General features: G+C 35.5%; 1 protein-coding gene across 1 annotated transcript; it reads left to right on the top strand.

Moving 5' to 3' along the window:
• Nucleotides 1-10,289: 10,289 nt before the first annotated feature.
• On the top strand, nt 10,290-11,135 carry LOC110147376 (olfactory receptor 4F3/4F16/4F29-like). Its single transcript, XM_020908842.2, has one exon. It carries the CDS (start codon nt 10,290-10,292, stop codon nt 11,133-11,135), a length of 846 nt encoding a protein of 281 aa, XP_020764501.2.
• Nucleotides 11,136-17,543: the final 6,408 nt, after the last annotated feature.

Below are 17,543 nucleotides of genomic sequence, written 5' to 3'. Positions count from 1 at the left end.
GTCTGACATTATGTCTCAGAGCATAAACTTCTTATAAAACAAGCCCTTTGTCTCCACTTAGGAGTTCTTGGGAAATATTCCTCATAGAACCTTTCAAGCTACAGGAGACCAGTATGGACATGAAAACCTGACTTGACACTGGTTCCACTTAATTATTTTACCCTAATATACTCAGAATTAAAGATTTTTTTAAAAATTCTTGAAAAAGTTAGCAGGTAAAGAATCTGCCTGCAATGAGGGAGACCTGGGTTCAATCCCTGGGTTGGGAAGATCCCCTGGAGAAGAGAATGGCTACCCATTCTAGTAGTCTAGCCTGGAGAATTCCATGAATTTCCTTTTTAAAGTGATTGGATTTCACTTTTAAAGTGAAAGCAATCGGAATTCCATGGATTTTTCTTTTAAAGTGAAAGCGACTTTCACTTTAATACTTGGAACTTAGAATTGGGACATATAGCTAGATGGTCCTTGTTATGTATTTAGTTCAGTTTAATTCATTTGCTCAGTCATGTCCAACTCTTTGGGACCCCATGGACTGCAGCACGCCAGGCCTCCCTGTCCATCACCAACTCTCAGAGTTTACTCATACCCGTGTCCATTGAGCCAGTGATGCCATCCAACCATCTCATCCTTTGTTGTCCCCTTCTCCTCCCACCTTCAATCTTTCCCAGCATCAGGGTCTTTTCCAGTGTCAGTTCTTCACATGAGGTGGCCAAAGTATTGGAGTTTCAGTTTCAACATCAGTCCTTCCAATGAATATTCAGGACTGATTTTCTTTAGGATGGACTGGTTGGATCTCCTAGCTGTCCAAGGGACTCTCAAGAGTCTTCTCCAACACCACAGTTCAAAAGCATCAATTCTTCGTTGTTCAGCTTTCTTTATAGTCCAACTCTCACATCCATACATGATTATTGGAAAAGCCATTGCTTTGACTAGATGGACCTTTGTTGGCAAAGTAATGTCTCTGCTTTTTAATATGCTAACTAGGTTGGTCATAACTTTTCTTCCAAGAAGCAAGCGTCTTTTAATTTCATGGCTGCAGTCACCATCTGCAGTGATTTTGGAGCTACCCAAAATAAAGTCTGTCACTGTTTCCATTGTTACCCCATCTATTTGCCTGGAAGTGATGGGACCAGATGCCATCATCTTAGTTTTCTGAATGTTGAGTTTTAAGCCAATTTTTTCACCTTTGTCTTTCACTTTCATCAAGGAGCTCTTTAGTTCTTCTTTGCTTTCTGCCATAAGTGTGATATCATCTGCATATCTAAGGTTATTGATATTTCTCCCGGAAATCTTGATTCCAGCTTGTGCTTCATCCAGCCCAGCATTTCTCATGATGTACTCTGAATATAAATTACATAAGCAGGATGAAAATATACAATCTTGATGTACTCCTTTCCCTGTTTGGAACCATTCTGTTGTTCCATGTCCAGTTATAAATGTTGCTTCTTGACCTGCATACAGATTTCTTAGGAGGAGGCAGGTCAGGTGGTCTCATATTCCCATCTCTTGAAGAATTTTCCACAGTTTGTTGTATCTACACAGTCAAAGTCTTTGGCATAGTCAATAAGGCAGAAGTAGATTTTTTTCTGGAACTTTCTTGCTTTTTTGATGATCCAGTGGATGTTGGCAATTTGATCTCTGGTTCCTCTGCCTTTTCTAAATCCAGCTTCAACATCTGGAAGTTCACGGTTCACATACTATTGCAGCCTGTCTTGGAGAATTTTGAGTATTACTTCACTAGTGTGTGAGATGAGTGCAATTGTGCAGTACTTTGAACATTCTTTGGCATTGCCTTTCTTTGGGATTGGAGTGTAAACTGACCTTTTCCAGTCCTGTAGTCACTGCTGAGTTTTCCAAATTTGCTGACATATTGAGTGTAGCACTTTCACAGCATCATCTTTTAGGACTACTTATTGGGCTCCCACTTATTATGGTAGGTGCTGCATTAGGTATATGTTACACATATCATACCAACTAGTTCCCACCATGCCCTACAAGGGAGATATTGTGAGGAAACAGGGTCAGAAAGGTTAAGTAACATTTCCATGCTGACGTAGCAAGTGAGTATTTTTAATCTGGATTTAAAAACAGTACTGATAGAAACCCAAGCTACTCACAGCTGTACTGTAGTCATCTCAAATCAGGATAGCAGTTGTGATTTACATTTGTATTGCATTGTAAAACATGATCTTTCTATTCATTATTACCTGTGATATTTACAGAAATTGTGTGAGCCTGGCTAGGCAAGTACTGAAGGAGTTTGTCTTTTCAAACTGAATCACTTGCTTAGTGGTGGGAGCCAGATATTTACTTTTATCTCAACTCTGGCACTAGTGGTGAAGAACCTGCCTGCCAATCCAGGACACATGAGAGATTCAGGTTCAATTCCTGGGTTGGGAGGATCCCCTGGAGAGGGAAATGTAAATCCACTCCAGTAGAAGTGGAATTCCTGAAGAATTCCATGGACAGAAAAGCCTGGTGGGCTACAGTCCAAGGGGTCAAAAAGAGTTGGACATAACTGAGCGACTTTCACTCACTCACTCTGTCCTTTTATACTCTTTTTTAACTCTTCCTTTTATCATCATATTGCATATCTCTCCTAACTTCTCCCTTTATATGTCTTTCTTTTAATTTTTTTCTATTTTCTCTGTTCTCTATTCATTTCCCCCTCTCAGATTATTGCCAAACTTCATGAAATTGAGTGTTGTAAATTGAGAGAAAAGTTTCCTCCTATTCCAAAGCAAGATATGTTATAGAGTGTGGGGTGCCTCTAGATGGAGACTGTTAGTTGTGGTTGCTCTCTATTTTGAGATGAGAAACATTCTCTGCATTTGGAATTTATTTGAAAAGATGATGGAGAGAGGAGAACAGCAGAGCAATGGTTTCTGGAGTTTGTAGGGGTTACTAACCAACCTCTCATTCTGAAAAAATACACTCACTTTCATACCTAGCTATAAACTTTGGGTGATATGCAAATGAAAATTTTAAAGCATTGTCGTTCTCTTGAAACATCCCACCCTCGTGTCAATGTGTGACAGGAACCACTGTAGTATTGTGGGGTAGTTAGCCTCCAACTAGTGAAGGTAAATGAGAAAACAAACAAACAAACAAACAAAAAATAAAATAAAGCATTATTGTTAATAGCAATAGATCCACAGGTTACAGACCAAGGTGTTAGCATTCATATTTAAAAAGACATCACATTCCATCCTCTTCCCGAAATCCTTTACCTGTCTAGATGATACTGGTTCTTCCTTTGAATTTCTATTCTTTTCCCCTCACACATTCAAAAAGTATTTTTCTCTACTGTTCGTATGGCACATATTGCATATATATACTTATATTGTAACTATTATGTGTGCAATTTATATCTTTCCAGTGGATTTATAGAATTTGTGACTTACAGAAGTTAGGAAAAAATGCCTAGACCATTTATGGCCTGGAACTGTCAATAAAAACTTTATGAAGTAATTAAAACTTTTATTAACTTTTGAGGAGAGTAAACATAGGCAGATATGATAGTATGATAATACATATTCTTTTAAATATTTTGTTATTGTGTTGTTTCAAAGAAGCAACAAAATAAGAGTGAGCATACAGTCTGGCAGTAATGAATAATCCTATTTCTGTATATGATTTATTTCTAACATTCAATGGGTCACTTTTTTCATATTTAGTTATTGTTACGCAAAATAATTTATTGCCTATCATAGGGTGTTTGTGTAAATGCTGGTGTATGGTGTCAGTTTTAAGTCAAGAAATTACATTTTTAATTTTGATTTTTTGCCTTTTTTCTTAGGTTGTCTTCTACAGGATCAGTAATTTCTGGATCAGGAATCCAGAGACCTGGGTTCTTGCCTGCAGTTCTGTGAACTGAACAATTCATTTTTCATTTTTAAAACTTTGTTTATTTTTATTGAAGGATAGTTGTTTTATAGTATTTTGTTGGTTTCTGCCAAACATCTATGCAGTTTTCATTTTTGAGTCTTAGGTTTTTCATCTGAATAATGGTAAATTTGGACTGGACCATCTCTTAGATCAAAATATTGGTAAGAATCCACTGGTTTTCTTAACCTTCACCACACAGAAGTCTTCATGGTTTTTCATCAGTCACTGAATATTTCTGGCTCTTTCCCCAGTATTTCAGTCATTCTTCCATAAATTTTCACCTCACTGGCCCTTTTCGTTTCATTTCTTTCCCATAGTGAGCAGTCTATGTTGTTGTCAGTTCCCTGGCCCAGACTCGGAGATTTCTGATGCCTGAAAAGCTTTATACTATAGAAAGTGTGTATCTTGAGATTATAGGCTGTAGGATCTGGAAGTGACAGCAAAGTCATTTGGTTTAATTGACTATAGAGAGACTCAGTTCTTGTAGTGTGTGAGTCAGAATTGGGGTCAGATCACAGTGAGAGCTTCTGCAAGTTTTGGGGGAGAGGGATGTTTTAAGATCAATGAGAACAACTTGACATGCACATTTTTTTTTTTTTGAGAATATTCTTTAAATTTCTGCAGCTGTGTCTACAAAAGAAGAAGAATGTTATTAAGTCTGCTCTTCTGCATCCCAGCATCTTCTAAAGGAATTAAAACCTCATGAACTGTTTTCAGGGCTCACCTTCTACCAGAAATTCATTATGATTGGTATTTGGACACAGAGCAATGGACTCTTCTCCACCCCCTCCTTGTCCTCTCCCCCAAAACACACAAACATACTTAAAGCTTAAAAAGCACTAACTCTTTAGTATCATATTTGGGTGTATGTGCTCAAGCCAAAGAGATGACTCTGGTGCCCTCCTATAATGTTACTAAGGTTTTGACATTCTTCTCATTTCAGAAATGAGCTAAAAGCTTAAAAGTATAAATGATCTTGGAGGTATAACACACCTGCATGGATTTCAGACACAGTAATCATGATGATACCAAATATCAAAGCAGGTAAAGTAACGGAAAATATTGAATACTTTAAGAAGATAAAGATACCACTGAGAACGAAAAGAGAGTGCATAGGTGAAGCTGAGACATTGATAAGGAAAAATGTAATATTTCAATATTTCCAATTGCTGGCAATAAACACCTTAATATTTATGGACTAATAGAGGCTGTTTGCAGGAGTATTTCACATCATCTGTGGTGATATAGGCATATGGTTTAGCAGAAACAAGGGTGAAATGCCAAATATTTGTACATGTCTTAGGTCTAAATTAAAGTCTTGCAGGGCCAGGTGTAGGCTTTATTGAATAGTATGGCCAGTAGAGATCTCTGTGTGATTCTGATAGAACTTTAAAAAATGGGGAGATTTACCTTGAGGATATTATGATAAATGAAATAAGCCAGTCATAAAAAGATAAATACTGTATGTTCCTCTTGTATGAGGTATGTAAAGTAGTCAAATTTATACAAACAAAATAGAATGTGGTTACCAGAGAGGCTGGAGGAAGGGGGAAAAGGGAGTTGTTTCATGGGTTTAGAGTTTCAGATTTGCAAGATTAAAAAGTTCTGAAGACCTGTTACACAACCGTGTGGGTATGCTTAATACTACTGAGCTATTCTTTAAAAAGGGATTAATATGCATTCTTTTTAATGGCTGAGTAATATTCCATTTTGTATATGTACCACAGCTTTCTTATCCATTCGTCTGCCAATGGACATCTAGGTTGCTTCCATGTCCTAGCTATTGTAAACAGTGCTGCAGTGAACATTGGGGTACATGTGTCTCTTTCAGCTCTGGTTTCCTCAGTGTGTATGCCCAGCAGTGGGATTGCTGGGTTGTAAGGCATTTCTATTTCCAGATTTTAAAGGAATCTCCATACTGTTCTCCATAGTGGCTGTACTAGTTTGCACTCCTACCAACTGTGTAAGAGGGTTCCCTTTTCTCTGCACTCTCTCCAGCATTTATTGTTTGTAGACTTTTTGATAGCAGCCATTCTGACCAGTATGAGATGGTACCTCATTGTGGTTTTGATTTGCATTTCTCTAATAATGGGTGATGTTGAGCATCTTTTCATGTGTTTGTTAGCCATCTGTTTGTCTTTGGAGAAATGCCTATTTAGTTCTTTGGCCCGGTTTTTTATTTGGTCCTTTATTTTGCTTGGGTTGTTTATTTTTCTGGAGTTGAGCTGCATGAGCTGCTTGCATATTTTTCAGATTAATTCTTTGTCAGTTGCTTCATTTACTATTATTTTCTCCCATTCTGAAGGCTGTCTTTTCATCTTGCTTATAGTTTCCTTCGTTGTGTGAAAGCTTTTAAGTTTAATTCGGTCCCATTTGTTTATTTTTGCTTTTATTTCCGTTACTCTGGGAGGTAGGTCATAGAGGATCCTGCTGTGATTTATGTCAGAGAGTGTTTTGCCTATGTTTTCCTCTAGGAGTTTTATAGTTTCTTGCATTTAGATCTTTAACCCATTTTGAGTTTGTTTTTGTGTATGGTGTTAGAAAGTGTTCTAGTTTCATTCTTTTACAGGTGGTTGACGAGTTTTCCCAGCACCACTTGTTAAAGAGATTTTCTCCATTTTATATTCTTGTCTTCTTTGTCAAAGTTAAGGTATCCATAGGTGCATGGTGTGGGCCTTCTATTTTGTTCCACTGATCTATATTTCTGTCTTTGTTCCAGTACTATACTGTCTTAATGGCTGTAGCTTTGTAGTATAGTCTGAAGTCAGGCAGGTTGATTCCTCCAGTTCCATTCTTCTTTCTCAGGATTGCTTTGGCTCTTCGAGGTTTTTTATATTTTCATACAAATTGTGAAATTATTTGTTCTAGTTCTCTGAAAAATACTGTTGGTAGCTTGATAGAGATTGCATTAAATCTGTAGATTGCTTTGGGTAGTATACTCATTTTCACTATATTGATTCTTCCAATCCATGAACATGGTATATTTCTCCATCTATTTGTGTCCTCTTTGATTTCTTTCATCAGTGTTTTATAGTTTTCTATACACAGGTCTTTTGTTTCTTTAGGTAGATTTATTCCTAAGTATTTTATTCTTTTCATTGCAACGGTGAATGGAGTTGTTTCCTTAATTTCTCTTTCTGTATTCTAATTGTTAGTGTATAGGAATTTGACCCAGTTCTAATGAGTTGGATGAAACTGGAGCTTATTATACAGAGTGAAATAAGTCAGAAAGAGAAACACCAATACAGTATATTAACACATATATATATGGAATTTAGAAAGATGGTAATGATGACCCTATGTGTGAGACAGCAAAAGAGACACAGATGTAAAGAACATATTTTTGGACTCTGTGGGAGAAGGTGAGGGTGGGATGATTTGAGAGAATAGCATTGCAACATGTATATCATCATATGTGAAACAGATCACCAGTCCAGGTCTGATGCATGAGACTGGGTGCTGAGGGCCGGTGCACTGGGGTGACCCTGAGGGATGGGATGGGGAGGGAGTTAGGAGGGGTGTTCAGGATGGGGGACATATGTACACCCATGGCTGATTCATATCAATGTATGGCAAAAACCATTGCAATATTGTAAAGAAATTAGCCTCCAATTAAAATAGATTAACTAATTAAAAAAGAAAAAAAGGATTAATATGGTAAATTTTATGTTATGTGTTTTTTAACCACAATAAAAATGTGGCAGGATTCAGAAGAGCAGTGAGTCTGACTGACAAGACAAAAATAATGAAATTATATCTTCAATAATACCCATTTACTCTTTCTTTTACTACTCTTGCCTATATCTGATGTTTCATATTCCTCAGCTTTATTTATGTTAATCCCAATCAACATGCTATTCTATAGTTTGTTTCTTAATTCATTTCCATTTCATGTTTCAGAAAACTCTCACTCCTAGGTGATATCCATCAATTAATCAGTTTCCTTCCAACATTGCTCTATGAGGATAAATATATATGGAGAGAAGAAATTGAAAATGATCATAAAAGAGAGAGGGACAATGTAGGTTTATTTTTAACTTTTTGAGGAACTTCGATACTATTTTCCATAATTGCTGAACCAATTTACATTCCTACCAACAATGAGGGTTCCTTTTTCTCCACATCCTCGTGAACACTTGTTATATGTTGTCTTTTTGATAATCAGCATTCTGCAGGTGTGATGTGGTATACTGTGTTTTGATTTATATTTGTCTGATGATTAGTGATGTTGAGCATCTTTTCATATGTCTGTAGGTCATCTGTATGTATTCTTTAGAAAAATATTTATTCGTGTCTTCTGTCCATTTTTATATCAGGTTCCTTCTTTGATGTTGAATGAATTCCTTGTATGTTTTTGATATAGACTCCTTATTGAATATACCATCTGCAAATATCTTCTGTGATTCAGTAGTCAGCCTTTTCGTTTTGCTGATAGTTTCCTTCAATGTGCAAAAACTTTCTAGTTTGATGTTCTAACTTTTTATTTTGCTTTTGTTTTCTTTACTTAAGGAGACAGATCAACCTCCCTAACCCCCAAATATTGCTAATAGCAATTCTTAGAGTATGCTGCTTGTTTTCTTCTGGGAGATTTTATGGTTCAGATATTAAATTTAAGCCTTTTATCCATTTGAGGTTTTTGTATATAGTGTTACAAAGTGGTCCAGTTTTATTCTTTTGCATATAGCTGTCCTGTTTTCCAGCACCATTTATTGAAGAGAGTGTCTTTTCTCCACTACATATTCTTGGCTCCTTTATTGTAAATTAGTTGACCATAGAAGTTTTATTTTGGGGGGAGCTCTCTATTCTGTTTCAAAGATCCGTGTGTCTGATTTTGTGCTGGTGCCATAGATTTTTTATTTTTATAGCTTTGTAATATGGTTTGAAATCAGTGAACATGACTCTGCCTGCTTTATTCTTCTTGCACAGAATGTTTTGGCAACTTTGAGTCATTGATGTTTCCAAATAAATTTTAGACTTGTTTGTTCTAGGTCTGTGAAAAATGCCATTAGTATTTTGATAGAGATTATATTACATCTGTAGATTGTTGGGTAGTATGCACAATTTTAACAATATTTAAAAATATGCATATTTTAATAATATGTCCAATCCATGAGCATGGAATATGTTTTCATTTATTTGTATCTTCTTCAATTATTTTTTATCAGTGTAGTTTTCAATAAAAAAGATTTTTCACTTCATTGGTTACATGTATTTCTAGGTATTTTGTTCTTTTTGATGTAATTATATTTGGGATTGTTTTCTCAATTTCTCTCCCTGATTGTTTTTCCTATATATAAATACAACAGATTTCTGTATATTGGTTTCTGTATCCTGAAAACTTACTGAATTTATTTATTAGTTCTAATTTTTTTGTGTGTGGTGGAATCTATAGGGTTTTCTGTATATAGTATCATGCTACCTGCAAACAGTGGCGGTTTTATTTCTTCTTTTATTATTATTTTTTAGTCTTGTCTGATCTCTATGACTATGATTTCCAATAATATGTTGAATTAATGTGGCATTAGTGGGCACTCATCATCTTCTTCCTAATCTTAGAGAAAAACCTTTCAGTTTTTCATCATCGAGTATTTATGTTAGTGATGTGTTTATTGTATATAGTCTTTATTCTCTTGAGGTTTATTTCCTCTATACAAACTTTGTTGAGAGGTTTTATCATAAAAGGATGTTAGATGATATGGTTTCTTGAGTTATATGTATGTTTTCATCACCATCATCACCATTAACATCATTATTATCTTGATTATTTAGCAAGTGTGAAGAATATATTATCAAATATTGGTCATTTAAAATGTGAACAGTGCTGCGTAAGTACAAGCATGCCACATTTTATTGTTCTTTACCGATAGTGTTTTTCACAAATTGGAGGATTGTGGCAATAATGCGTACGGCAAGTCTGTTGGTGCCATTTTCCCAACAGCTTTTTCTCACTTAGTGTCTCTGTGTCACATTTTGGTAGTTTTCATAATATTTCAAACTTTTTCATTATTATTATATTTGTTATGGTGATTTATACTCAGTGTTGATCTATAATCAGTGATGTTATTACTATAATTCATTAAGGGCTCAGATGACAGCTAGCATTTTCTAGCAAAAAATGTGTTTTTAACTTAAGGTATATATATTGTTTTACCCAAAATGCTGTTACATATTTAATAGACTACAATATATTTTAACAAAGCTTTCATATGCACTAGAAAACTAAAAAATTCATGGGACTTGGTTTTCTGTAATATTCATTTTATTGCAGTGGTCTGCAACTGAACCCATCTTATCTCTGAGGTATACCTGTAATTAATGCCAGTCTTATCCCTAATGATAATAACATCTTTCATATTTTCTCAGTTATCAGTATTTCAGCAGCAGCCCTGTTGACTGGATCGATGGATGGAGGGAATCACTCGGTGGTGTCTGAGTTTGTGTTTCTGGGACTCACTCATTCATGGGAGTTCCAGCTGCTCCTCCTGGTCTTTTCCTCTGTGCTCTATGTGGCAAGCATGACTGGGAACATCCTCATTGTGTTTTCTGTGACCACCGATCCTCACTTACATTCCCCCATGTACTTCCTACTGGCCAACCTCTCCTTCATTGACTTGGGAGCCTGCTCTGTCACTTCTCCCAAGATGATCTGTGACCTTTTCAGAAAGCGTAAAGTCATTTCCTTTGGAAGCTGCATTGCTCAGATCTTCTTCATCCATGCCATTGGTGGGGTGGAGATGGTGCTGCTCATCGCCATGGCCTTTGACAGATATGTTGCCATATGTAAGCCTCTCCACTATCTGACCATCATGAGCCCGAGGATGTGCATTTTGTTTCTGGCTGCTGCTTGGGCCCTTGGTATGAGCCACTCACTGTTCCAACTAGCATTTATTGTTAATTTGCCCTTCTGTGGTCCTAATGTATTGGACAGCTTTTACTGTGATCTTCCTCGGCTCCTCAGACTGGCCTGTACACATACTTACAGACTTCAGTTCATAGTCACTGTCTATAGTGGGTTTATCTGTGTTAGTTCCTTCTTTATACTCCTCATCTCCTATATCTTCATCCTGTTAACTGTTTGGAAACGCTCCTCAGGTGGTTTATCCAAGGCCCTCTCCACTTTGTCAGCTCACATCACGGTGGTTATTTTGTTCTTTGGTCCAACCATGTTTGTCTATACATGGCCGCACCCCAATTCCCAAATGGACAAGTTTCTTGCTCTTTCTGATGCTGTTCTCACTCCTTTTTAAAATCCAGTCATCTACACACTCAGGAATAAGGAGATGAAGATAGCAATGAAGAGAGCTTTCAGACCACTCATGATTTTTAGAAAGATTTCATAAATAGTTTTAGAAGGATTTTTATCCTGATCATGTCACCTGTATCTGGAATTTTAGAATTAGCTTTATTTTGTTCGTTAGAGATTAATTTGAGTATTACCACACTCTTTAAGGATGCTCCTATTCCTTAAAAATAATGAAGATTTAAGCAAATAAACCTTAATTGAAAACTTATGTTGATTTATATGGGATTGCACATATGTGTACTAATTATAATCATTTCTTTCTAGCTAGATCTTTGCTTTTCTTTTCTCTTGTGATTATAAATTTATTATTATTTCAATATATCCATGTATTTGCTCATCATCTGCCTCTTGAGGTAACTAATATGCTAATTATTTATTTGCCATTAAATCTAAGTAGACTATGAAAAGATGGATATGAGTATTACAGTCTCCTGAGACTCACTGAACAAAACAACAGCAGTAACAACAAAGAGATATAATGCAAAAGTTGATACAGACATTTAAGTCAAATCATAAAAAATACACAAATAATCTGAAAAGGAAACAAAAAAGTGTAAAGAAAATAATGAAAACTGGGACAAACATAAAATAAGTGATAAAATGGTAAAGCTAAATGACCATTTTAATAATCTCATTAAAAATAAAGGTCTGCATACTAATTGAAAACAAGTATTATCAAATCAGGGAAAAAACCCTAAACATATGCTGCATACAAGAAACTCACTTTAAATATGATATATATATATATGTATATATATGTTATATGTAGAAGAGTGGAAATTATACCATGTAATGCTAATCAAAAGAAAATGGAAGTAGTTATATCAGTTAGAACACAGGAAACCTATATAATGCTATCAACCTATTTGATCCAGTAATCATTTGTAGAACAGCCTACCTGACAACAGCAAAATGTATATTCTTTTCTCAAGTGCACATGAAATATTCTTGAAGACAGAACATATTCTGGACAGTAAAGCAGATATACCAAGTTAAAATAATTAAAATTACACAAAAAATTCTTTGAAAGTAATAGAATTAAAATAAAAATAAATTGAAGGCTATCTGAAAAAATCTCCTAATAATTGGAAATTAAACTGTATACTTCAAATAATACATAGGTCGTGAAGAAAGTGATAAGGGAAATTACAAAGTATGTGAGTTGAATGGAGATGAAAATACAATATCAAAATTGGTGGAATTCAGCTAGAGCAGTGTTTAAAAAGTTTATACAATTAAAATCTAATATTAAAAAATAAAAGAATTATTAAACCATTACTCTAATATTTCACTTTAGGAAGATAAGAGAAAGTTAAATACAAATAAAGAGAATAAAGGAAGCAATAATGATAATAGAAAAAAAAAACTTCTTGAAAATAGAAAAGTCTATAAAGAAATAACATTGAAACCAAGAGGAAACTTTTGAGAAATATCAATACAATTGAAAGATTGCTGAGAAGATTAAAGTGTCATTATTAGAACGGGAAAAAGTGATCTCACTATACTCTAGACACATCAAGAGAATAATCATAAGATATTATAAGTAACTTATGCCCATACCTTTAATTCTAATGAAACATTTTAATTCTTGGAAAGTATGAAATATACGAGTTGACTCAAGAATAAACAAACAACTTGAATAGTCTTATATTAGCTAAGGAAATTGAATTCCTAGCTTAAACCTTCCTCCAAAATCTCTAAGTCCAGATAAATTTTACTGGCAATTTCTGTCAGACATTATGGAAGACATAATATCAATTTTACACAAATTTTTCCAGAAAATCACAGGGAGGGAACTTCCCAACTTAGTTTCTGAGATCAACATTGCTCTGATATAAAAAAAAAAATACACTACAAGAAACAAAGCAAAACAAAAAACTATAGACCAATATCCACCATAAAAGAGACACCAAAATGCCCAACAAAGTATTTGACAGTCAAAAAAGATGGGATATATATAGATGTGATAAATACATCATAACTAGGTGAGGTTTAGTCAAGGAATGAAAGGCAGGTTGAAGAGTTCAGTATCAATTGACAGAAAAAAAGATTTAAAACTACATGCTCGTCTTAATAGATGTAGAAAAAAACATGACAAAATTAAATACCCAGGATCTTCCTTGGTGGCTCAGTCAGTAAAGAATACACCTGCAGTGCAGGAGACTTGAGTTCACTCCCTGGGTCAGGAAGATGCCTTGGAGAAGGAAATGGCAACCCACACCAGTATTCTTGCCTGGGAAGTCCCGTGGACAGAGGAACCTGGTGGGCTACTGTCCATGGGGTCTCAAGAGTCAGACACGACTTAGCAACTAAACGACTATTCATGATAAAAATTCTCAATAAAGGAAAAAAAGAATTTCCTTAATCTGATTAAGAATATCAACAAAATTTTAGAGCTAACATTATACTCATTGGTGAAAGACTGAATGTTTTCAGTCTAAGACTGGGAACAAGGTGAAGATGTGCATCCTCACCACTCCTACTTATTATCACATATATCCCAGCCAGTTGAATAAGGCAAGAGAAGAAGAGACATGCAGTTTAGAAAGGAAGAAATAAAATTGTCTCCATGCATTAAAGATAAGATTTTCTATATAGTAAATTCTAATGAATGTGTAAAACAAGCTTCAAAAACTGAAGTGAGTTCAGTAAGGCCACATGATTCATGTCTATATATAAAATTCAGTTGTATTTCTACATATTGGAGATGAATAGTTGGAAACAAAATATTTATTTTAAAGATGCCATTTATGATAGCACTTATAAACATGGAATACCCCACTATAGATTTAACAAGTGTATGCTGATAATTACAAAACACTGATGCAATAAATCAAAAAAGAGATAAGGTGGCTCAGATGGTAAAGAATCTGCCTTCAATGCAGGAGACCTGGATTTGATCCCTGGGTTGGGAAGATTCTCTGGAGGAGGGCATGGCAACCCACTGCAGTATTGTTGCCTGGAGAATCTCCATGGACAGAGGACCCTGGCAGGCTACAGTCCATGGGGTCGCAAAGAGTTGGACATGACTGAGTGACTAAGCACATCACAAATCGTAAATTGGAACACTCTGATGTTATTCATTTGTCAGTTCTTGCCAAAGTCATCCATAGACTCAACAAAGTCCCAATCAAAACACTATCAGATTTTTAAAGATATCAACAAACAGATTTAAAAATCTTTATGGAAATGCAAAGGAACTATAATAGCCAAAATAAATTTTTTAAAAAATTATTTATTCATTTTACTTTACAACATTGTATTGGTTTTGCCATACATTGACTTGAATCTGCCATGAGTGTACATGTGTTCCCCATCCTGAAGCCCCCTCCCAACGCCCTCCCCATCCCATCCCTCTGGGTCATCCCAGTGCACCAGCCCGAGCATCCTGTATCATGCATCTGGACTGGTGATTTGTTTAACATAAGAATGTTAAATATGTTTCAGTGTCATTCTCCCATATCATCTCACCCTCGCCCTCTCCCACAGAGTCCAAAAGACTGTTCAATACATCTGTGTCTCTCTTGCTGTCTTGCATACAGGGTTATCGTTACCATCTTTCTAAATTCCATATATATATATGCATTAGTATACTGTATTGGTGTTTTTCTTTCTGGCTTACTTCACTCTGTACAATAGGCTCCAGTTTCATCCACCTCATTAGAACTGATTCAAATGTATTCTTTTTAATGGTTGAGTAATATTCCATTGTGTATATGTACCACAGCTTTCTTATCCATTCATCTGCCAATGGACATCTAGGTTGCTTCCATGTCCTGGCTATTATAAACAGTGCTACGATGAACATTGGGGTACACATGTCTCTTTCAGTTCTGGTTTCCTCGGTATGTATGTGCAGGAGTGGGATTGCTGGGTCATATGGCAGTTCTATTTCCAGTTTTTTTAAGGAATCTCAACACTGTTCTCCATAGTGGCTGTACTAGTTTGCATTCCCACCAACAGTGTAAGAGGATTCCCTTTTCTCCACACCCTCTCCAGCATTTATTGCTTGTAGACTTTTGGATAGCAGCCATCCTGACTGGTATGTAATGATACCTCGTTGTGGTTTGGATTTGCATTTCTCTGATAATGAGTGATGTTGAGCATCTTTTCATGTGTTTGTTAGCCATCTGTATGTTTTCTTTGGAGAAATGTCTGTTTAGTTCTTTGGCCCATTTTTTGATTGGGTTGTTTATTTTTCTGTATTTGAGCTTCAGGAGTTGCTTGTATATTTTTGAGATTAATTCTTTGTTGCTTCATTTGCTATTATTTTCTCCCAATCTGAGGGCTGTATTTTCACCTTGCTTATAGGTTCCTTTGTTGTGCAAAAGCTTTTAAGTTTAATTAGGTCCCATTTGTTTATTTTTGCTTTTATTTCCAATATTCTGGGAGGCGGGTCATAGAGGATCTTGCTGTGATTTATGTCAGAGAGTGTTTTGCCTATGTTCTCCTCTAGGAGTTTTATAGTTTCTGGTCTTACATTTAGATCTTTCATCCATTTTGAGTTTATTTTTGTGTATGGTGTTAGCAAGTGTTCTAGTTTCATTCTTTTACAAGTGGTGGACCAGTTTTCCCAGCATCACTTGTTAAAGAGGTTGTCTTTTCTCCATTGTATATTCTTTCCTCCTTTGTCAAAGATAGGTTGTCCATAGGTATGTGGATTTATCTCTGGGCTTTTTATTTTGTTCTGTTGATCTACGTTTCTCTTTGTGCCAGTACCATACTGTCTTGATGACTGTGGCTTTGTAGTAGAGCCTGAAGTCAGGTAGTTGATTCCTCAAGTTCCATTCTTCTTTCTCAGGATAGCTTTGGCTCTTTAAGGTTTTTTGTATTTTCATACAAATTGTGAAATTATTTGTTCTAGTTCTGTGAAAAATACCATTGGTAGCTTGTTAGGGATTGTACTGTATCTATAGATTGCTTTGGGTAGTATACATCATTTTCACTATATCTTTCAATCCATGAACATGGTATATTTCTCTATCTATTTGTGTCCTCTTTGATTTCTTTCACCAGTGTTCTATAGTTTACTATATATAGGTCTTTTTTTTCTTTAGGTAGATTTATTCCTAAGTATTTTATTCTTTTCGTTGCAATGGTGAATGGTATTGTTTCCTTAATTTCTCTTTCTGTTTTCTCATTGTTAGTTATAGGAATGTATGGGATTTCTGTGTGTTAATTTTATATCCTGCAACTTTACTATATTCATTGATTAGCTCTAGTAATTTTCTGGTAGAGTCTTTAGGGTTTTCTATGTAGAGGATCATGTCATTTGCAAACAGTGAGAGTTTTACTTCTTATTTTCCTGTGTGGATTCCTTTTACTTCTTTTTCTGCCCTGATTGCTGTGGCCAAAACTTCCAAAACTATGTTGAATAGTAGTGGTGAGAGTGGGCAGCCTTGCCTTGTTCCTGACTTCAGGGGAAATGCTTTCAATTTTTCACCATTGAGGATAATGTTTGCTGTGGGTTTGTCATATATAGCTTTTATTATGTTGAGGTATGGTCCTTTTATTCCTGCTATCTGGAGAGTTTTTATTATAAATGGATGTTGAGCTTTGTCAAATGCTTTTTATGCATCTATTGAGGTAATCATTTGGTTTTTATCTTTCAATTTGTTAATGTGGTATATTACATTTATTGATTTGCAGGTATTCTTATATTATATATTTTGTGTTTAAGTTGAATATTATTGTAATGTCAACATAGAAATGATTAGATGATTAAACATTTTAAAGGACAATTTAAAAATGCTGCTGTGGCACTTACCTTTAATCATCATAAAGTTTAAAATAGCTCTAAAACATGTTCAGTGGTACCTTTGTCATAAGAAACCTGAGTGTTTCTCATTTTTCCTCATTAATAACTTCTTTGCCTGGCTACAGTGGGAAAACCAAAACGACTATAGGTAATAATCTCCCAGGCCAACGGACTTCACTTTAGCAGTCCCAGATCTCCACAGCATCGCTTGGTCACTACCCCCTAGGGTTGTAATTAGCTGTTGCTCTGACTGTTTTATACAACTATTTGTGTGTGTGTCTGTAATGATCCTGCATAGGATCTGGTTGATTTTGGGAGAACTATATCTGTCTGAATCTTTAATGATGGTATTCTCTTAGTTCCCTTGACAAAACAGGTAGGTGGGCAAAAATAAAATCAGTAGTGAATAAATTGCTACTGGCCAAATTTTTTGTATTCCAGGAATGCAAAAACTGAGTTTTTCTGCAGCTCGCTGTGATGTTAACCTTCTGTGGAAGTTTTCTGCCAGCACTAGAGAAAGAGGATAGAGCAGGGATCAGGCCCATGAAGAAGAGTCATGCATATGGACAGTTGAGGGTATGAGTAAGGGGAAGT

The sequence above is a fragment of the Odocoileus virginianus genome, chromosome 6 (assembly GCF_023699985.2).
Source record: "Odocoileus virginianus isolate 20LAN1187 ecotype Illinois chromosome 6, Ovbor_1.2, whole genome shotgun sequence".
Taxonomy (NCBI): domain Eukaryota; kingdom Metazoa; phylum Chordata; class Mammalia; order Artiodactyla; family Cervidae; genus Odocoileus; species Odocoileus virginianus.
The sequence above is the reverse complement of the archived record's forward strand: the minus strand, read 5'-3'. Positions and strand labels throughout refer to the sequence as shown.